This window comes from Cottoperca gobio, chromosome 3, assembly GCF_900634415.1.
Source record: "Cottoperca gobio chromosome 3, fCotGob3.1, whole genome shotgun sequence".
NCBI lineage: Eukaryota > Metazoa > Chordata > Actinopteri > Perciformes > Bovichtidae > Cottoperca > Cottoperca gobio.
In genome coordinates, this window is record NC_041357.1 from 15882262 (window position 1) to 15904591 (window position 22330).

At 37.9% G+C, this 22330-nt stretch overlaps 2 protein-coding genes across 3 annotated transcripts; one reads left to right on the forward strand and one right to left on the reverse strand.

Moving 5' to 3' along the window:
- Window positions 1-810: 810 nt before the first annotated feature.
- nkpd1 (NTPase, KAP family P-loop domain containing 1) lies at window positions 811-7652 on the forward strand. Its single transcript, XM_029425708.1, is given in 5 exon segments — window positions 811-826; window positions 1139-1255; window positions 3703-4028; window positions 5052-6473; window positions 7374-7652. Coding segments are annotated over 5 exon segments (2160 nt in total).
- A 2085-nt stretch (window positions 7653-9737) lies between these two features.
- lims1 (LIM and senescent cell antigen-like domains 1) lies at window positions 9738-17880 on the reverse strand. 2 transcript variants are annotated; one of them, XM_029428217.1, is made up of 11 exons: window positions 17644-17880; window positions 16343-16499; window positions 16124-16190; window positions 15156-15276; window positions 14808-14957; window positions 14540-14690; window positions 12141-12233; window positions 11979-12027; window positions 11777-11852; window positions 11368-11543; window positions 9738-10591 (listed from the first exon to the last, which is right to left on the reverse strand). In XM_029428217.1, the coding sequence occupies exons 1-10, from the start codon at window positions 17670-17672 to the stop codon at window positions 11405-11407; spliced, it is 1032 nt and encodes a 343-aa protein (XP_029284077.1). In that variant the 5' UTR covers window positions 17673-17880; the 3' UTR covers window positions 9738-10591; window positions 11368-11404. The 2 variants fall into 2 exon arrangements, with proteins under 2 accessions (XP_029284077.1, XP_029284085.1); XM_029428225.1 differs by lacking the exon at window positions 11368-11543 and having other exon boundaries at window positions 17644-17876.
- Between the last annotated feature and the right edge of the window lie 4450 nt (window positions 17881-22330).

Genomic DNA, 22330 nt, shown 5'->3' on the forward strand with positions numbered 1-22330 from the left:
AAGTTTGTATCACCATTAACACATTTCTACCACATCAATCATTATTCTATTGGTGCTTAGAGCATAATTAAAGTTTTATGGTTTACGATAATACTTTGGTGAACACTGATCAAAGGTTATACCATCAAAGTAAAACATAAACTTTCTCAAAACTAAACTTTTAGTTTTTCCTTTTTGGTCTGTCAGACTGTATGACTCCATTAATGCCCTGAGGACCATTAGGCATGTGCAGGCAGGAACACAAAGAGAAAGTATGTGGCCAGTCGGGAAAGGGACCAGGTTATGCTAGGTAATCATTGACACAGCAAAACTGTTGACATTTCCATGCACATAAAAAAACAGCCTGCACTCAGGGAGGGTGCATACCCATGCATGAATGTCAGGATATCATCTTAAAACAAGTCACATAAAATGCCTGTCAATCAGCACTCAGAAAAAGAAATTGTGAATTGCTGTTTTTGCCACGTAACCTCTCTCAAGGACGTTCATTCCACACATGGTGATTTCCATTTAGTTGTAGAAGTGTTAAGTACATGAAGAAAGAAATCTTTTACACCAAATCCTCATGTTAAACTGAGGGTACTTAATCATTGGGTTTTTGCATTGGAGCTCCGCTGACATCATTGTCTAATCAGGCCTGTAGACAAACCGAAAACACACACACACACACACACACACACACACACACACACACACACACACACACACACACACACCTCCTCTGCCTGTACTGAGTTCCTTCTTGTTTCACATTCTTCGAAGGTCAAAGGGATTTTCTGTGAAAGCTGCACGTCCCACCACACAGTCATCATGCATTCAACCAAAGGTGAGTTGTCAGCAGAAAATGACAAGTGGCACAGCTCCTTTTCCACTTAAAACTTCACTTTTTTAATGAATATTATCATGAACTAAGTGTAAATGCTTATAATGACTGAATCAGGGATGTGCACATCATGTATTCATCAGCTTGTAACAGCTTGTAACTATGAATGTATCAAATAATCCTTCAACTTTAGGGGCATTGTAATGAATTTGCTGATAAAAGACTCTGTGAATAACAGTATCAACTAAATTCATTTGAAATGTCAAATTAAATATAAGTTATGCATGCTGTGTTTTATTCCAAATCTCCTTTCAGATGATATTTACGCATATGCGTTGTCCAAGACCCTGACAAAGGTTTCATCACCTGCAACTGTAGGACTCTACTCTTCATGTCAGAATCGAATTAACATGATCCTCGAACAAATGGAGGGTATGTAAACACTCTCTGAACCCCAGCATGTCGTCTCTCTGATCTGCTGGATGACTCTTGCTTTATTCAACCATTTTAAGCCCAGTGGCAGTGTCTACCGTCTCTGGCTAGAAACTATAGGATGTTGCCGTGCAAATGCATATGTTGGCACTAAACATAAAAAACTAACTTCAGATGATTTGCATGCAAACAGACCGTTTCTGTTTTTAACGACACTACAATGTTCACTGTAAACATGACTGGAGTGTGTGAAACAATGGTATATGATGACTGTTAAAAACTGCACGTGCTAATAAAAATGCTAAGACAGCCTAGCAAACCTAAGGTTTAATTCTTGCATTGACTTAGCCACTGCAGTCATAAAGTCACTGTGCTACTTCTTGGCATATGAATGAGCAGAGCACCACCTCAAAGCTGGCTCATACTTTAATGATTTCTTCACAACTGACTGAATGAAAGGTGGACATTGTATTGCTGCTCTGCAGGCCTCTGGTTGATCTCTGTGTCCAGTACACATTGTCACTCTCCTAAACACTGTGCACAGCAAAATAGTTGCACAAACAGTGTATTCACCTTTTTTTACATTTTATTATGTTGCAACTATATGCTAAAATCATTTATCAATGTACACCAGTGTTTCTCAGGCCGGTCGCGCAGGTATATTAACACCCCATTAACACCCCATAATGACAAAGCTATACAGGATTTTTGAATTCTTTGCCATTTAAAAATGTAAAAAACTGAAATATCACATTGACCCATCACATCAGACCCGTCACTTAGCACTTAGTTGAAGCACCTTTGGCAGCGATTACAGCCTTGAGTGAGTTTTCTTGACATCTTTTGCACCGTAAGGACTCACTGAAGAGAGGCTCCATTCTTAGCCATAAAGCCCAGATTGGTGGAGAGTTGAAGCCCTTCTGGAAGTCTCTCCCATCTCCCCACTGGATCTCTGGTGCTCGGCCACAGTGACAATTGGGTACTTGGTCACCTACCAAGGCCCTTCTCCCAGTTTGGCCGGGCAGCCAGCTCTACAAAGAGTCCCGGTTGTTTCAAACTTATTCCGTTTAAGAATTATGTTGGTCACTGTGCTCTTGGAAAACTCTAATGCAGTCCAATCCAATTTCTTTGGAAGCTTTCTCCAGATCTGTGCCTTGACAGAATCCTGCCTCTGAGTTCTGCAGGCAGTACCTTTGGTTTGGTTTTTGCTGTGATTTGCATTGTCAGCTGTAAGACCTTAGACAAAAATAATGTCCAATGTCCAACTGAACTTACCAAAAGTTGTATCCAGTCAAGGTTTAGAAAGATCTCAAAGATGAGCAAAATAAAATGAGAAATGAGCTACATTTCAAATGTCATAACAAAAGGTATGAATACTAATATTTCAGTTTTTTCTTTTGAATTTCGAAATGTTGCCTTGTCATTATGGGACATTGAGTGTTGATTGATAAGTTCAAATCATTCATTCAAACAACTTTACTGTATAACTGCACAAAACATACACAAAGTGAAGGGGTCTGAATATTTTCTGAATGCTCCCAGCTCAAGGTGTGCTGAAATCACACAATTTATATAATTCCCCAAACCCATTCATTTCATATGGGATGTAAAGCAAATAATGGCAAGTGGTCGCACACAATACTGTGTCCAAACAATCCCTCTCTGTATCGACTGTAACAGATCATATCTTACAGCATCAAATTACAATTTAGACAAACGTCTGATTGACGAATGAACAAGTGTGCACTTAAACTTTAAAGATAGGAAGCACATTTATTAATAAGAAACTAAAATCACATATTCAGAGACATAAGAATTTCATAAATGAGTACACAGTCACCTTGCACAGGAAACATGTGATGTCCCAGTCATTGAACTGACTGAATGGAGCATGTGCGGCTATAGTGGAGGACACCAATAGAAAGGACAGGTTTATTATTGTTTCTTTGTGTTACCCAGAAGGTCTTAAGGATTGTCGTAATGATTTTTTCCTTTTTTTTACCTTGGCAGTATTACAAAAGTTCAACCGGGCATGATGTTCACATATTATCAATGTTCATACAATAACAAAGCTTTGAAATGTTGTAAAACAGATTTATTTTCATTATGTTTCTTGCATTGAGCAATTGAAAAATCATAATGTTTTGCATATGAGTTTTTCTGCAGAAAGGTCAGGCTGATTATTCAGGTTTAGTGCCATGGCCAGAGCATTTTATCAAAGTTAGTGAGAGCCAAATAAGTCGAATTCCCCAATTTATTGCTAAAATATTCATCATAACTTGTATGTATTATCCTCTTTACGTTCAAGCCATTACACAACATGTTGCTTTACCTGTTTTGGTGTCTCTCTCTCTGCCTTAATTTATAGGTTTATCCTTACATGTACCCCAACCAGTTAAATTATATATCCTTAATGTAAATATTATCAATGTTCTGTGTCTATCCAGTGTACATGAAGGAGGAAGCTTCGAAGATTGAGGAGAAAAATGAAGAATACAGGCCTCGCTCAGCTACGCCTTCATTTGGTGGCTTTCTAGCACTCATTGGAAGAATGCTCTTCTACTGGCCCAATTGGAGAGAGGAGAACCAGAAGAACCCTAACATCAGATTCATTTCTGTACATTGTAGTGCCTGGCATTTTGCAGGCAGTGACCTGCTTTGGGCCGGGCTAGCCATGCGGCTGTTTCATGCCATGCAGATGAACTTTGGGAAATTACAGATTGTACTCTACCGTGTGGCTCAACATGATGAAGAAGAGGAAGTCAAGATGAAGGTTTGTGAATTGTCTTAGTTATTAAACAAAGAGTATACAGCCATGCTAGTGGCTCTGTGCATGCCAACACGCTCACAATGTTTACATGCTGATGTTTCGCAAGTTGTGTTCATGCTCACCATCTTAGTTTAGCATGTTAACTAAAGTGTTACATCACATCCCTGCCATTTGTTGTACTGGAATGGCAAATACCTCAAAAATCTTAGCAGAGAAGTCATATTAGAAAATAGGCAACATCAATTTAATGTTATATTATGGTTATATTAGATTATTGGTAAAATCCTCGAAAGCATCCAGTCACTGCTGGATGATCCAAGTGAGCATTTTAGCATTTAGCATGTTAGCCTTACTCAGCATGCACCTGTTCACGGAACATTGTGGGTGTGTTTTGAGTCACCATCTTGCTCGTTGGTTGTGCATTACACTAGTGAATATTTAAGGTAGATGTAACCTATGCTGAGGTACAATAATGCTAACCTTCTATTCTCACACGGTTTATCAGGACTTTTTCATGTGATTTTTGTTTTAACAAAAAAAAAATTATAAGTAAAAGTAAAATGACTATAAAATAGAAAATAGAATAAAAGTACAAGTGAAAAAAAAGGGTAAATGTAATTCTCTACTTCCATCCCTAAAGATAGAAAGTGAAATTTTGATCTGATGAAAAGTTAGGGTTTCACAAAAGTTAATACAATTTATCCTGAAGGAATCATCATCTGTACCAAATTTGACAGGAATCCATCCAATAATTCTGGAAATATTTCACTCAGAACCAAAAATGTAAACCTCATGGTGGCAGTAGATGAAACGTCAGCGGATCAGCGAAGTCATTAAGATTTACCGTCTGGGCACCATAAATGTCAGCACAAAATAGTGTTACGATATTTAATTCCGGACCAAAGTGGTGACTGAACTGGCGATGGACGGTTCTGGCCATGCTACTAGCGTGGCTGAAAACACTGCAGTGACGTCTAACTTGTTTCTCGTTTGTTCTGTTTTGTTTTTTTAATTAAAAAAATTCAGACAGTGCAGGATGGTCGTAACCATTGGAGGTCCAAAAAGGTTTGCTGCTGCCCTCTGTGGTTTCTCTTCCTGTCCATTCTCGTGGTACCACTTATCATCTTGGTATTCGTTTTGACGTTTGGCCTTCCCAAACCTGAGATTAAAGCAGGCGGAGCGGTTAATGGAACAAACAGCAATGTGGGTGTGCTGGAGGGCCTGATCATCACTTCCATAGGACTCCCTGCAGTAAGCGCATTGAGGTTTGTCTTTCTGACGGTTAAGAACCTCATCTTCAGCCCGAATCTGAACATCAAGAAGGGGATGGACAATGAGCGGGTCAGCAGCAAACTAGGCTTCATGAATGAAGTGAGGAAGGAAATGTGGTTTCTGTCTAAATTCATCCAGTTTATGGAGGTGTTTGAGAGGAGGAGGATCCGAGTAGTACTGAAAATCACCAATCTGGACCGCTGCTCCCCCAAGAAAATTGTTGCAGTTCTGGATGCAATCAACATTCTGCTTTCAGATGAGGAAAGTCCGTATATTTCCATTCTGTCCGTCGATCCACATGTTATTGTACAGAAAGTGAACTTTGCAGATGGCTGCTTCAGCAAAGAAGACAGAGCTTATGCACTGTTGAACCGAATTGTAACTCTGCCCTTCACGGTTCCTCCACTGTGCGATGATTCAAAGCGCAGTTTATTTTACAACCTCACTAGAAGTTCAAAAACCTCTGACGACATGAGCAAAGTTACACATAAATCTAGCTTAAATTGCTCAGAATCATGTTCAAAGGAGGTTGCAATTGAAATGGAAGTGTTGTATCAACAGAGAGAAGTTGATGAAAAGGAAGTAGAGGAGTTGGTCAGTAGCATCTTGAACAGCCATGGGAAGCTTGCCAAGTACATGTCAGAGGATGTCATGTCTATGAGGAGGGTGATCAACTCCATTCGTGTGACTGTGATAATCCTAAAGGCCTCTCAGGAAGGTCCCTCAGGAAGGTCAGACCCAGAAGACCCAGAATATGTTGCAGCATGGGTGGTCTTGGCCAATGAGTGGCCCTGCCGCCTAAGCTGGATACACCAGTGTGTGGAAGACACTCAGCAGAGAGCAGATATCGACCTTGACAATTCAATGAATTTGTGGAAAGTCTTCAGTGAGTCCAGGGCAGAGTTGTACGTGATGAGTTCACAGATTGAGGACCTCCTCGAGCAGGATGGAGACCCTGAAATGTTTGAAAGATTTCTCAACGAAGATTTCAAATTCACTGTAAAGGACCTGAAGACATTTGTAGAGACGACGGTGAACCTGGATCATTCAATTAGGAAGGAGCTGGCTCACATCAGAGGGACATCCAGGCTGAAAGATTCTGGTTGGATGAGGAACCTAGCTCCTCTGCCAATCACAACTATCATCAAGATGGAAACAGAAGATGTATGTAAAGAGGTAAGAAACTTCTTTAAAGTCATAATCTTTAAGATTTCAGTTCTGGTTGATTTGACAACGCATGTGGTTACTGATGTAACAGTAAGTGCAGTGTCACACTTCTTGAAGAGCTACTTTATCAACAGGAGAACAACTGGTGTATCCGTTTACCGTGCAGACAACCAAATTCATGTTATTGTAATGAAGATGTCGTTTAATAATTGGTCTATTTCTATGCAATGAGCAACCACAATCTAATTTTCACGTGACACGAGGAGTTGAAGGTGTGCAGCCAGTCGACAGCTTACTTTGGATGTTCCTTCTTGTTCCATTACTCCCTGCAATATTTTAAACTGATCCGCCGACAAATTCATTGCATTTCCTGTAATTGCTTCAGAACTAAAGCTTCCCCGTGGTTTTGATGTGAAGCAACAGAAGTAGAAAATCTCTGGTTTGTATTAACTAACTTAATACAGTGTTAGGTTAGTGAACAGTAAACAGTGAGGCTGTTATCAATGAGGGTTAGCTTTAATTACAAACAGTAACGCTGTATTACATGCCGCATCATTTCCTGTGAATCTTTTGTGCATAGGTAGGCAATTTTAATCAATCATGGGAATGGCGGACCCTGCCATTATCAATGAAAATGACTATATAGGGAGGTATAAACTGGTATATACTAAAAGTAACTTCATTAAATGGCTTTTGCTGAAAAATGCTGACCATAAATAGTATCCCAAAAACATGGTTTAATTTCATGTATATTTGGAGGATTGTAACTTTAACGTACTTTTGTTACAAACCTTTATTTATTGAAATTGATGTGTTTATTCACCTCACACAATGCAAATGCAACAGAAAAGATCAATTCAGTGATATCAGGGAATGTTGGAATGTTTACATTTTTTTCTTTTTTCCTAGTTGGAGAGGATGAAATACCCCAGTAAGTATATTGATGTTGTGAGAAGAGATGACCTCAGCGGTTCAGCACTGGTCTTTGGTGATGCAGACGACCTCAAACAGCTTTTAGATATGACCTTTGGTGAATGGGCCACTTTCAGACTGCACTTCCTGTGTTTACCATCACGTCTCCAACCTCAATACAAGAACATGGCACTGACACCTTCTCATCCTCAGAACCAGCTAAAGGGATTACCCTTTTGCCACATTCCTCATTAGTACTTGTCTAATCCCAGTTAACAGCTGCATGCAAGAATCCAATCCATTTTCCAGTAAGTGCAACATCCCTAAAATGATGATCTGCATGTGTAACATTTATTAACAACTTTAATGGTAACAATACACAGCACATGCAGAGATAGGGAGTTTATTTAAGTGTGAAGTAATTACATTCACTTTGTGTAGCAACAAGCGCTTGTGATACACTCTTGCTTAAAATAATGAATAAATATCACATATAATCGTTAACAATGATAACTGTAGTTTTACCTAGATATCCAATCATGTATAAATGAACCTGGGTTTTCCATGGATGCTTTTTTCTATAATAGATACTATTCTTTACAGCAGATATTTCCCTATGTCAAATTAGGAAAAGCACATATGAATGTTATTTAGCTGCTTCAGTGTCAAGGTCCTGGTATTGTACCTGCTGGCTCACTATCACACTCGCATGGCTTCACTGAGACACTTTAATAAAATGGACTCAGTGTTTGTGTGACTAACAACGCCTGGGATTTTTCTGCTATGACAAGTCAGAATGTTCCACTGCATGTGTCATTGTGTTATAGAAGCTGGCAAATAGAAAAGATCAGGAAGATAAAAAGTTGTGAAACATGTTACCTAAAGAAAACACACAGACCAACTATTTTATTTTTATTTTCAGTACTATCATTACAGACTACATGGCCTTTTTGTTGTAAAATAAGGCTCTATTTTCAGTAGTTTCTATCTTCCTTTGCTATTACACAAAAGCATGGCATGCACCTGAAGACCCAAATTTCAAATTGAGGGGAGTTTCAGGGCGGATATGTGTGACAGGGCCTTAAAGCCCTGTCACACATATCCGTATCACATCAGCATGACGTGAAGCAAATGGCACTTTTCCAACTCCAGCTTTTGTATAAGTAAGTGATACGCTATCAATATGTTGGACATATGTATAATAATTTGTTATGTATTCGTTATGTATACGTCAGCTACAACACCGCTGTGGAAAGGTTGGATGTATTTGGACTCTGACACATTTTTTGCTACTTTTCATATACGCCGGCATGTTTCTGCCATACGGAGCTGTGTGACAGGGCCGTATGTCTGGCGTGTTCGGCGTGTCGTCTGCGTCCTTCGAACGATCACAACTTACCCTTAATTTATATCAACCTATTGCCGATATTTCGTATGCGCCGGCATACGTTTCTGTCATACGGATGTGTGACAGCCTTTAGTCCTTTAGTTCACTGCGAGGGTTAACAGGAGGCTCCTTCATGCACAAAATTGCAACTTAATTGTAGGTTTTACACATTACATTTTTCTTTTTTGTACTTTTTTTTGGATTCAGAAATCCATGAATGTGTCTAATGACGTGTGTGATCTATGCCATACATAAATGAATGCAAGTTTCAAAACCTTAACTGAACGTTTAGCTTGTAGAAATCCCTATGATGCATGGACATAGAAGGGTTACATGCATTTCAGAGCCTGGAAATGCTTTAATAATATATATTTGGTATTTCATCAATTGAAATTCACTTATGTTTGGCAATACTTTATTGATCCTTAAGAAGAAATGAAATACTTATCAATATTGTATATGTGGTGCTGTCCGTGTCTATTTAATGCAACTCAATAAAATGTAAACTGACAAATAAAATGCATATTTAAAAAGTGTCCCATAATAAAAATGCTCACCTAAGCAAATAATATTTCCATGTAGTACTTCTTTTTTTCTGAATAATATTTTTGCCTGTTTACAAATAGCCCGAGCAATGTGCTGACTCATTAATGCTATTTTTACATCAAAGTGTTCTCATGTTAAATAATCATCTGGATCCTTTTGAACCATTTCCCTCAGAAAGTTGCAAACATTAATTTGGCTAAAAGTATGAGGCTAACAATCCCTAGGCATTTACGTACAAGCAATAACATTTCACAACCACATACTGAAAGCGTACAGTGCATACTGAAGGTGATCTCTGATCTCATATGTTCTCCCAACTCACTGTTGATGAAACATTGGGATTAAGGAGCTAATAGGAAACATCATGGAGTTGAATAACATATATAACTGTTGAGCCAGGTTGATAGAAAATTGACAGGAGGCACCAGTTCATCACCATTTGATATTTATTTTATTAACTTTATCCAGTGGAATCATTCACACTGAATGTTTTGTATATGAGCCTTGCTCCGGTAATGGCTCATGTCTACGTTTTTCTTGAAACATTTTATTCATTTAGTCATGAGGAGACATCATTACAATATCTTAAAGAACAATGTGGTTGCTTTATTATTCATACGGAGATATAAAAACTCAAAGGCTAAGGTAAATAGCTGGTAACATTCTGCTTTTAGTAGATCATTTGTCTTTTAAGATGGCTATATTAAGGCATAACTATTATAACTGCATGTAAGTCACATTTTAACCAATATTTGCATTTTAAGACACAGTTTATATATTCAAGGCACACGTGTAAGTCGATATAATGTCAAACAACAATCTTGTATAGCAGTTGGCGATCATGCTCATGGTTAAGTCATAATAAACTAGGACACCACGTCTTTTCTAGGAGAGAAAAACTAATTTGGACAATTTAGGAATGTTTTTTAAAAAACAATTTACATTTGCTTATAAAAGAAAACAGCAAGAAAAAAAGACATCTGCTGACAGGCACCTTTATGACAACATATATATATTTAGATTTTTTAATGGATCCCAGATTTAATTACTAATATTTGCGTACTTTTATAACGCCAGGTCCTTATTTTGTTATGCAGCAGTTCTCCTGGATATTTTACTATCACAGACATAGTAGGAACAATTCCAGGTTGTTTGGCTGGAAGCCGCTTACTTGCGTCCCAACGACTCCGCCAGCTTCTTGAGCCTTTTCTTCAGCTCCAGAGGAAACTTCTCGTAACACTTTTTACAGACAGGCTTCATGTCAAACTCAACAAATTTGTTCCTGCAACGAAGGAAAGAAAGACCATGTTAATACTAAATATGTAAACCAATGTCTTGTCTCTAGCCTATATTAAGCTTTCAGAATTCCCTCCCACCTGCATTATGTTTAACTAAATATTATCATCACTGCATATCTCCTCATTAGCATGAGGGCATTACTTTTAGGAGGCAACGCCTCGTCTTCTGATCTGGAATTATATTGGAAACCATTGAAATTATCATGCTGCTTTGTCCTTTAGAGCAGCAATTACGTGTCTTATTCAAAACAAAACAAATAAAGCTCATCATAAGTAGAGCTGAAACAATTAGTAGATTAAGTAATTAGTCGACTGACAGACATATTAATCATTTATGTCAATTTATAGCAAAAATGACAAAAATACTGTGGGTCTGAAAGCTCAGCGCACTGCAACTTAAGAAAACACATGCCAGTAGCCACGAGACAAATGGAGACAAGAACTAAACAGAATATGCACAAAATATCTGAACAAAACGAGATATCTGAAGCGTCAACTTGGACTCTGGAAAATGTATTATCATTTTATATTTATAATTGTTTTCATTTATAGACTAAACAATTAAATGAGAAAATAAAAGGCATACTAAATCAATATTGAAAATAACTTAGTTGCAGCCCTAATCATAAACCTCAATTGAGCCAAACTTATGTTTGACATAACTTGTATATCTCATAGGGTTCATAAATGACAAATAATGACAACATGCTGTCAAACAAGCAACACCACAGAAAAAGAGGAAGGCAGAGATAGCACCAACCAACGGATAGAGTGGTGAGTCGATAAGAATAATAACTCTACAGACAGACAGCAGGTTTTTTCTTGCGGTCTTTGGCATCACGCTCACGTCGAGCCAGGCGACGTTTCAGCTCCTCGGGCATGCGCTCATAGCAGTGCTTGCACACCGGCTTCAGGTCAATTTCAACAAACTTATCTCTGAGTAACGATAGACGTGAAGTGAAGCATGTAAGAGGAGAAATTGGAGGAAAATGGGAACGAGAGCCAAAGAGGGAAGAGTTGTAGCAGGAGAGTGAAAAATACAAAGACAAGTGTTAAGACTGAAGTAGGGGTTCAGTAGAAAAAGTGAGAAAAAAACAATCAGCTGGTAGTATTGTAAACGATAAGTTAGTAAAAAAATAAAGAAGCAATTAATGAGCAACTTCACTTACTTGAGAGTCAGTTTCGTGTTGCAGGTGGAGCATGAGAAACAACTGACACACCAGGCCTTGTTGAGAGCAGACACCACTGAGGGGGTCACGGGGGAAGAAAAAGGAAAATGAGGAACATTCAACTGCTGTATGTTCAAGTCACATGTTATGTAAATGACTAAAACACTGTTCTGAATATGAGCTTCACTATATTGATATTCACCATCGCCTTCAATCACACGGTTGCAGTGATAGCACACATCGCCGAAGAGCTTGATAACAGAAACAAAGGAGATTGGGTTTTTGTACAGCAATCATTGCTTACATTATGATCTCCGTCATGTCTCCAAAGTCATTATTTTTACTCGGCTCTTTTGTTTCTTACCTGGTTATAATGAGTCTCACAGTAAGCCAACCCCTTCCTCTCATAATGCCGATGGCCAAGGAAAGGTTTCTCACACTTGGCACACACAAAATGCTGTAAACAAAAACAAATGTTGCTGAGGGAGCGAGGGGGGAACACTCCTAATGAAGGCATGTGATACTGACTGGAGGAGCAGGTGCCAACACAACATGAATATTACATGAGCATTATATGAATATGTTTGCTTACTTGCTTAAGAAATGTTTTTGAAAGTTACAGACTTGACCTATGGGGAAATATTACTGTATTACTATCTATTAACTATTATTATTCTTTAGTGTTGTTTTTGTTTTGTAAAATCACATTTAGTCCACAGTGTTTTTAAAATTATATTGTTTTGGTGCCTGCCAGATAAAAAGTTCCTGAAGTGGTTAGATAAAATAATTAATTTCAGCTAATAACGTCTTCAGCATTAAGTTGACTGCTATACACTGTTGACAGTCTTGAGCTTTTAGAACAGTATAATATTGAGCAACCTCCAGACAGATAAACACACAACTTGATCTGCATCAGGAGAATTTCTCTTTATAAAAGTGCTCACATTTCTCCTACTGGCTCGAATTTGCTCATTTACAATGTTTTGGTACTAAAGTCATTTATTTAATGGATTGATATGCATAAGTAATGGTAACTGAATGTGAAATTCATAATTGATTTTTATTCTGCTTCCGTGTGAAGTCATTACATATAATATTATCTATAAAAAGGTGGTCAGCATGACATTTATCCACTATTATGAACCCCAGTCAGCAGTCTTTCTGAAGCCAACTCCCTTTGGTCCAACTTGCAATGTGAAGAAGAGTTTAACACAAACACTTGCATTCACCAACGCCATAATTGTTTTACTTATTCTTAATTATTGAATTTGTTTGTGTGTTTAATGGTCTCTTTTGAGTACCTCTCTCTGGGAATTTTGACACATCAAGTTGACAACTTAATGGAAAGGTAATCAGTTAAACTTGGCTGTCCTTACCGGAAAAGCGCTATATAAAAGCAGTCCATTGTCCATTTAGCAATTAAAAATGTATTTGATTTGAATCCTCAATTTCCATTCTTTAACCACATAATGGGTGGACGGCCGGCCGGCGGCCCGCCATGTGATATTTTTGCATTTTCAGAGAGGTTGCATCTTGCCCTGTGTTGTTTACAGTCCGACATTATGGAGTTGTTACGCAATGCCACATATCGTTAGAAAGCTCGTCTATTTAGTGAGCAAAACGGTTTTGAGATCACAATGAAAACAGCAAGTACAGTAGGCATCTCAAACTAGCAAGCAAACTCACAATCAAAACCACAACTTGAAGCCTCATAATAATCCTGTAATCAGTAATAATAATAAAAAAAACACTTCCTGTGTCATTGCCAAAGGTCCAAACGATTGTTTCCGGTAAAAATATATCCATCATGAACATTGTCACAAGCCCATGAACAGCTGTTGCAATCTTTGAAATCAGCTGATTGATGTGTAAAATGTTGTGACCATCCATAAAAAGTTAATATCTCATGTATTCAACGCTGTTTAGACGCTTCTAAGACGGATGCCGAACTCTGACCTTTCGATTGACACTTCATTCGAGCCAAGTTCCATGCGTTATCTACAGCCATCAAGAGCCAATGAGTGTCAACTTGATAAGGAAGTGCCAGCCCTCTTCAAGTGTTTACAGACAGAGCCAGCAGCAGCGCGTAGCCAATGAAACACTGAAGAATTTGACATACGTCATCAATGTTTGTTTTTTTAACAAATATTATTATTATTTTCATAATTGTATTCATTATATCCAAAATACAAAGAAAACACAAAATATTACAAAAAATGTGTTTATACTTCACTTACTTTGTGTCATTACTACTGACAGGGAATATTGGGTATATAATAGTTATTTATGGCATTTGTATCAATAAATATTATAATATCTCCAAATGCACACCTTGTTACCTGGTGTTACCGTCTAATAAGTTAAGTTTTTGTGCCTTTGTTCTGAAATTTTTGTTGATGCTATCTTCCTATTGTGTTTTCCAGCTCTTACCTACCAGCTATAGTCATCTTCAGGCATCTTTTTCAACAAAACAATTCACGTGGAGTGTATTTTCTTCAAATTCAGTATATTCAGACCACTATTACTCAGTGCCAGAAGCACTTGGAGTGATTAACCAATGTTTTGCAAGAACAATAAGAGAGTTATCTTTTGAATGAGACCAAAATCATGCATCTGGTGCAAATGGTTGAAGAGCAGCTTTCAATTTACTTTGGGTATGTTGTTTGTAGGTATTTTGTAAAGTCCCCCACCCCGTAAGAGGTTAACAGGAGGAGCAAACTTGTATCCAGTGTATTATAAATAGTCTCATTCATGTTGACAAACCTCCACATGCCACTGCTTGCCCATGGCATTGACAACACGCCCCTCGATGGGTCTCCTACAGGCACCACAGATTGGTACACCCATCTTGTCGTGGCAGGGCAAACAGTAAAGCTCTCCCTTCAGTTCCCTGGCTTCAACGGTCAATTCCTTCCTGTGGACAGAGAAACATTGAAACACATTAAACATCATTTCTCATGTGGTCCTGAAATATATTCTGTAGCGTGTGTTTTCTGTGTTAAAAACAGTGGGGTGGAGTGGTCGGACTGACCCACAATTGTTGCAGTTGAAGTGGTCTGGGTGATAGGGGTCATTCTTAAAGATCAGTGGCTGCTCTTCAATGATGGCATGGCACTTCTGGCAGATATACTTGCCCAGGCCACGAGCTTTCTCACGGTTATGGCACGGGCGACACAGGTGCCTGGGGTAAATGTAGGAGAACAACAGTGTGTCAAGAAAGTATATTATTACGTTTTGACAAATCTGTCACCGCTCGTCAAAATCCCATTATTTGTTAGAACACAAAAGTGAGAGTCAGCAGCCTGACGTGTGTGTAACCCGCCTGTTTTACAGGCTGTTGCAGTGTTAGATTAAGAATGTAATAAGAAGGGATACGTACCTGCCTGCATTTTTGACAAACCCCACATCTGCGAGCACAGCCTGGCAAATGTCACAGCAGAAGCAGTCAGGGTGCCAACTATTGTTCATGGCCTTAATGACACGACCAATGATGAACTCCCCTGAGGGAAACCCATAAGTGAGAGATCAATTTGAGGCAAGTCTAAGTTTGACTTTTACCAAAATTTGTCAGGGACTGGATTTAATTGTATTTTTGGAAATGTACAGTAGTTCATAATGAGCTCTGTTATGGAGTCCTGGAGTACCTACAATGCACTGCTTCCAATAGTGTTCTCAAAGTGAAACTTTAATATTGAATGCATTTTAATTATCCATTTAAATTAATTAGAGCATGTCTGTCTCTCCCCGGACACAGTTAAGCAGTATTTAAATTAAGCTTAGGCAGCACTCAAATATATCTTGGGAGCTCTAAACACATGTGGGAAGTTTGAAATCAAAGTATGATTAGACTTAAAGCTCAGTGAGGGCACACTGGGATCGGATCTTTTAAACATGGTCAGGGATGCTTACATGCACATATGTAGAGTAGTGCAGTGTTTCCCAAACAGTGTGGGGAGATGTGGTGAAGGCTGGATATGGATCTGTGAAGCACTTGTGTATAGTGATATCATGCCTAATGTTACACACTTAAATATAACCCCACCCAAGAAATCCCTTCTCCAGCCGTACTGTTATTGCACATGCAATTTTTTTTTTCTGTTCATCTTCAGTCCCCGTAAATTAAATCAGACGGAAGCAAGGAAACAAAGTCTAATCACAAATAATCACTGGTGGCACACTTGAAATCTATTCTGGTTCCATGTTCATCTCAGTTAGACAGTCAGAATATATCTGAATACAAGATACATTATTGCACAAAGTGGTTGCTAGTCTTTCTGGAGTCCACACAACCTCGCAAATACTAGATCTGGACAGGCCCTACATGAATGAGTTCCTAAAAACACTCACCACACTGGTGACAGCAAGGGGCAAATAGCATTTGGAAGTCATGTTCACAATATTTTCTTCCTTCAAACTGTAAGAGAAGAAGATTGAAAGTAATTCACTCAAGAGAAACATTCAATACATTCTCTATATAAAAGAGTTACCAGACAAATGCAGTGCATAAAGTATGGCTCATTGTGTTGATTTGTGAAATGATTTAAAGTGTTTATTTGAGTGCACTACCTCATAGAAGAGTCCCTCTGGGAACTGCTGGAAACACTGGGCACACACAAAGCACTGCTCATGGTACAGCTCTCCATTACTGTTGACAATCTTCTCAGTCGGAGCAAAGCCACTCTTACATCGCTCACAGGCCGCACTGGCCAGGGCATTAGCAATGCTGTTGCATGACACAAAAAAAAATACATATTAATACATTACTCCCCGAGAGCCTGTGTGAAATGTTAAGCTGACAAATAACAGGGATACAAAGCGGACCAATGTTTATCATTTCTCACATAACTCCTACATTAACTGCGGGGCTTGCTTCAGCAGCTGTCACCATGGAGAGTGGAAAATAATATGTGAATCAGTTGGGGAACTCACTAACACTGTTACTCACTGCACAGCCACCGCCTAATTTGGTAAAGGAATAGAGGTACTGAAACATAGCCAAAGGACGACGTGCAACCTTTCCTCCTCTCCACACACACACACACACACACACACACACACACACACACACACACACACACACACACTCAGATATTATCTTTTCAATTTACAGTTCAAAGCTATGCCACAACCCACAACTTTCTGTCAGTAGTTCATGAAAGACAGAGGCTGCGTGTGAAACATAAAGATGATCTCAATTAAGTTGCAACCTAATACAAAAGTAGATAACTCAACAAAACGTAATTTAATGTTAGTTTGTCATTTTTCCCCATTAAAAATAAAACATTAATATAATAAACTTTAACTTTTCAAAACACAGTGATTTACATCGTGACAGAAATAAAATCAATTCTGGACTGTAGTGAAATGAAATCAAACAATTACAATAACACAAGAAAGAATGGAAACAATAGAAGGCAAACACTAAATAAATATAAAATAATGGCATGCCATGCATTAATTGCTGCATTTAAGTTATTTCAAGACAATCATGGTCATACCTGAATGCTCATAACCTTTATAATCAGGGGCAGTGAGTGTTATTAATTCACATTATGTTGAGAATTAAAAACCTTTAAACAGCTAGCTAGCATGCTAATCTTACAGTTAGCTCTTATGTACCGTTATTTTGCTTAACGTTACTAGCTATAACGTAGCATTATGTCAACACTGAACTAACCTTTAAACTGTTACTCAGGGCCACACATATGAATTGATAATAATATTTGTGCTGTTGCCTTAAAAAAGGGGGTTAGCTAACTTTACCCCAATGGTTATGTTGGCAAACTAGCTTCAGCTTTCTGGCTGAAGTTAGCGGTTGTGTATGTTTGCTACTAGCTAACGTTTCCAACGCTGATGAAAAGTCTTACCTGCCCGTCATTCCGGCCACCCCCAGCATCACCTCTTAGCACTGCAGTTTTTGAAAGCTAGCTATTAAACTAACATGTATTGGTTCGCTAATTCCTTTCGCTGAGTTGTCAAAGTTTTCAGGGGAGAGCAGACTCGTCTTGCACCGTGTCTTCCCCTCCCAGCAGAGCCTGAGAGCTGCCAGCGGCTTCTGGCCACCCACTTGGGGAGTGTCCATGAAAGTTTAACATCATCAATTTTCTACATCTGCTGCACCAAACCGCCTTTGATTAGTGTGGATTTTGAACATCCTGGATTACAGGCGGGACAGTCCCATACAACTCTGACATGTGTGCTTACAAAATATAAAATACATAGATGTAAAGGATGCGACATATATTAAAATAGGATATGGTGTGGATGTTACTGATTAAACATCAATTCACCCAGCGAGATGGATTAAAACCAGGACTTTACTCTGAGGATACACATTTCTGATATGTGCGTCTTTATATGTCTTATTGAATAAATAAGTTATTTGTTTACACACTGCAACTTCATAATAACAGAAACAACCATAGGCTATGTTAGATAGTCTAATATAATTTCCTTTTCAAATATTTTGCAAAACAATTTCCTCACAGTTACGACACAGTTACTATTCATATGGTATAGCCATTGTTTCTATTCTTAAAATCACATATGCTGGAGATACATATTCTTATGTTGAATGTATGGGTATAGTTTATAAATACAGTATGTAAAACATGTTAGCACACAAAGTTTTTAATAGGCTAAAAGTGAAACACAGATATCATATTAAAATATAATGCCCACACATGTTAACATGTATAACCCCTTATCATATACAGTAGGGTTAGGTATGGTCATATACCAAACTTTCATATGGGGTGGGTGTGGCAGTTAGTTAAACACCGTTTTAAAACGCATTTCGTTAATTAAATATTTGTCACAAATGAAGTTCCTGGGCAACTTATCATTATTTGTGAAGGTATGATAAATTGATTCATAGATCTCTTTCTCAACCAATCTGTCTACAATAGTGTTGTTGTTGATTTAGAGGCCTGTGATGGGAGTTTGCTGAGGTCACCAAACGCCAAGCACTTCAAACCATCAAAAAGGAACATGTCAAACTAACAGGTGTATTAAAAATAAAAAGATAATCAGGGAAATGTCAAACATGTACAGTTTCTTCAACCCACTGCCCCGAGAAGTGTGATTTAGTGAAGTAGTTACCTGACATTTAACATGTAACATTCCTGTATATCAAATATCAAGATATATGTCAGTAAAGCATAAACTGCACAGTATCACCATCAAGAGGTTTAATTAATGAAAACAAATTAAAACACCTGTGTGGTAGTGTGTAGGCAATATAAATGAAACTCTGTTACTGCTCAGTATACAGTACAAAAGAGCCAAAGTCGTGCCTCACTTCCACATAACTTCGCAGCCACTAACCTTCGCTGACAAAGCTACAAAATTCACACCATCAAAGTGTCCACAATTTATTTCTTGCCTTTTGTGAAGTTATTACAGCACAGTTCATGATTCCAGCGCTGATTGATAACTGAATCCAAATTAACACACAAATATATTGAGTTTTTACACAAAAACAGAGTTAAATTGCAATAAATAGGTTTCACATTTGCAAATGTAGGTCTCCCAGCTGGCTGGCAAGAGAGAGACTGAATGAAGTTCAGATAAAGATACTTCTAAATATTTTCACTCATGGCAGACGTCCTTAAACGCATCGTGTTTTGTCTGTTGAGTGTCTCTTTCTGCCTCAATCTGTTGGGAATTAATATTTGAAGGCCGAAGGCTGGATTCCAAGGTAGGCAGAAAGAAACAAGCTCTTAGACAAAATAGGCATAATATTTTGTCTAAGAGCTTGAAACATTTAGTCATCCCCCTTCTTTAGTAAGGCAGTATAGCATAATCATAAGTGAATAAGGTTTTAAACTGCCAATTGCATTTTTAAAACAATTGAATTAATATTTTTGACAAACAACAAAGATGAGTTTGTTCCAGTTGTTGAGTGTTTCTGTACATACAAATGTGTACAATCTTGATAGGTGACAATCTTCATAAAACGTTTATATAATGGAGGAATAATGTTGATTTTCCTTCATCAGCTCTTATTCCAGATACCTGAAGTGCAACCAGATAGGTTGCCTCTTGAAGTAATATCAGTTATTTTCGTTTTAAAGACTTAAAAGTGTAATTAGCTGTGGGTGGAGCAGGAGATGCACTCAAGGTATGTATCCGATTTCACTTAATGGAGCTATTATTTGTCCTCTCTTGCTTGTGCTTTTTATATTGTCATGTTTAGTGTTTATGTATCTTCTTGGGAAACACTCTGCTTGTAGATAAGTGCAGTATAAATAACATTTACTTGTATTGTATTACACTCTATTCCTTTTAATGTAATGATCCAATATCCTCACAGGGATGTTTACAGTTTAATGTAACCCTTGCAACTGGCTTAACATTTAAATGAGTTGGCTCATAGTTTATCCTGTGTAAGTGTATTTTTCTACTTAATAACATTGGGTTATTTTAACACATAGCATCTGTACATTAGACACAAGGATCCTTTGCACAGTGTTTACTAATAACTACATGACCCATTAGGGACAGAGGACAATAACACAAGAGAGTTATAAAGGGCTATACTGTGAAAGCATTATGGAGAAGAATCAAGAATCTAAAGATTTGTTGGATCCACCAAACGCAACCTCATTCCCAGAAATGCCTTTCAAAATATCTCCCAAGAATAGCTTGTGACTGTTTTACTAAATGTTAAAAACAATACTTTGTGGAACAGTAACAGACTCAGCACAGATCTCTTCAGACCTGTATGTCTTGAAACAAGATATGTGTGCAACACAAACAAAAAAACTAATTAATTAAAGCAACAGTGTTGTATTTAATAGTTCAGACATGGAAAACGTATTCAAACAGTTACTTTAATGTAGCTATGAACTTAACTCATACATTACAAGTCTTTGATTCCAATAAATCTTCTAAGTACTTGTTTAGCTAAAATAAAAGCAACAAACTGACCCTGTACACGCCATACAAACTGTAGCGCTTACTTGGCCTATCCTTGAATATTACAATACTCTTCTATAAGCACTGAATACATATGCAGTTAATATTAACCAGCAGAGGGCATGATTATACAAAACAAAATGTTCTGTATGTCAGTAAAAGATGAAGTCCATTGCCAGGCCTTGCTGACCTACAAGAGAAAATGAAGACCCTATAGGAGGGCAATAACTGAAGAAATGTTAATGTTGTTTTTCTTCCAATTAACATTTATCAACAAAACACACAAATAATGAATCAATAATGAACCCTGTAAAACAAGTATCCATTTTTAACAGAACATCATGATTTACAGGTCTTTTTCATTGCAGTCCAAAGGTGTCCACAGACTACATGACTTGAGGAGTCCACCTTAAGACATCTTACTACCGTTTTTCTTAACTCCACAAAAATTGCAACAAAACAATAGTGACATAAGTATTTTATGTCACTATTGCTTGTTACACATTCAGGCAAACATTCAGTTACTTCAACATTCAGTTGTCACACTGTCGCGTCTTCAGGGCTGCAGTTACCTCATTGAGGCAATGATTTAATTTTTTGAAAATAAATTATACATAAGCACTGGTTTGTGGATGAAGTGGCACTTTTTGTTTGTATGCAACACATACATAATGATTGAGTACAAAATATAAGGACCATCATCAATTTAAGTTGTAAAAACTGTCATTTGGGAGCAAAAAGTACAGCATTTGTCATAATTGTGCAGCTGTTCTACCATTTGTAGCCATTATGTTACTCTATAAATATGAGTTAAATTCAAAAAGGTTTTCTTGAAGATATAAATATGTATTTTGTGTTTGACAATTGATAATAATTGGACATATGGGCTGTCTACTGTATTTACAGAGATGGCAGATGTTAAACTTTAGCAGCATCGTAACAGCATACAGACTATTAGCGTGGTGAATGATTGTGCTGTCTCTTATCCAGAAGCTTACCAACAATCAAGCAATTCCACCTGCCAATGTTGTTCTCAGTGCCTATAATGTGTGGCGGCCCGAGTGGTTAGTTAGGGCGCACACCACATGGGCTCAAATGCCCTAAGCAGCAAGTCCCCGGTTTGTTTCCCAGCTGGCTGGACCGTTTGCTGCATATCGTCCCCCTGACTGTCTATCCCCACATTTCCTGTCTCTCTCCACTATCCCCATCAAATAAAGGCATTATATGCCCACCCAAAAAACAACCTAACATGTTTTTCTGAGAATAGTAAATAACTCCATAAAAAACAAGTTAACTAGAAGGGTGACTCTTAGAATTGACAGATTCACAGACCACTTCAAAAATGTACAATCATTTGGCATTGCAGCTCATCTTGCTAAACGTGGCTCCTTCATTAGAGTTAAAGTGCATCAGTAGGATTCCGTAAATGTACAGATATACGACGTCCACTATTAAAAGGTTTTTACAATATAACATTTAGATATTTACAATTTCAATTGAAACACGGGTCAGGCAAGCAGAAATACAGCTAGTGTACATTACACATGAAAATATATTCAAACATCACTCTCTATGTATATACAGTATATACAGACTGAGATGATAAGGGCCAAAGTCACTGAAGAGCACCACCTT

Coding starts and splice junctions, on each gene's coding strand:
- lims1 (XM_029428217.1), bottom strand. CDS start 17,672: ATGCTGGGGGTGGCCGGAATGACGGGCAG. Junction 16,500..17,643: donor GTGGCCGGAATGACGGGCAG/GTAAGACTTTTC, acceptor GTCATGCAACAG/CATTGCTAATGCCCTGGCCA. Junction 12,234..14,539: donor GCAAGCAGTGGCATGTGGAG/GTTTGTCAACAT, acceptor TTTTGTTTACAG/CATTTTGTGTGTGCCAAGTG.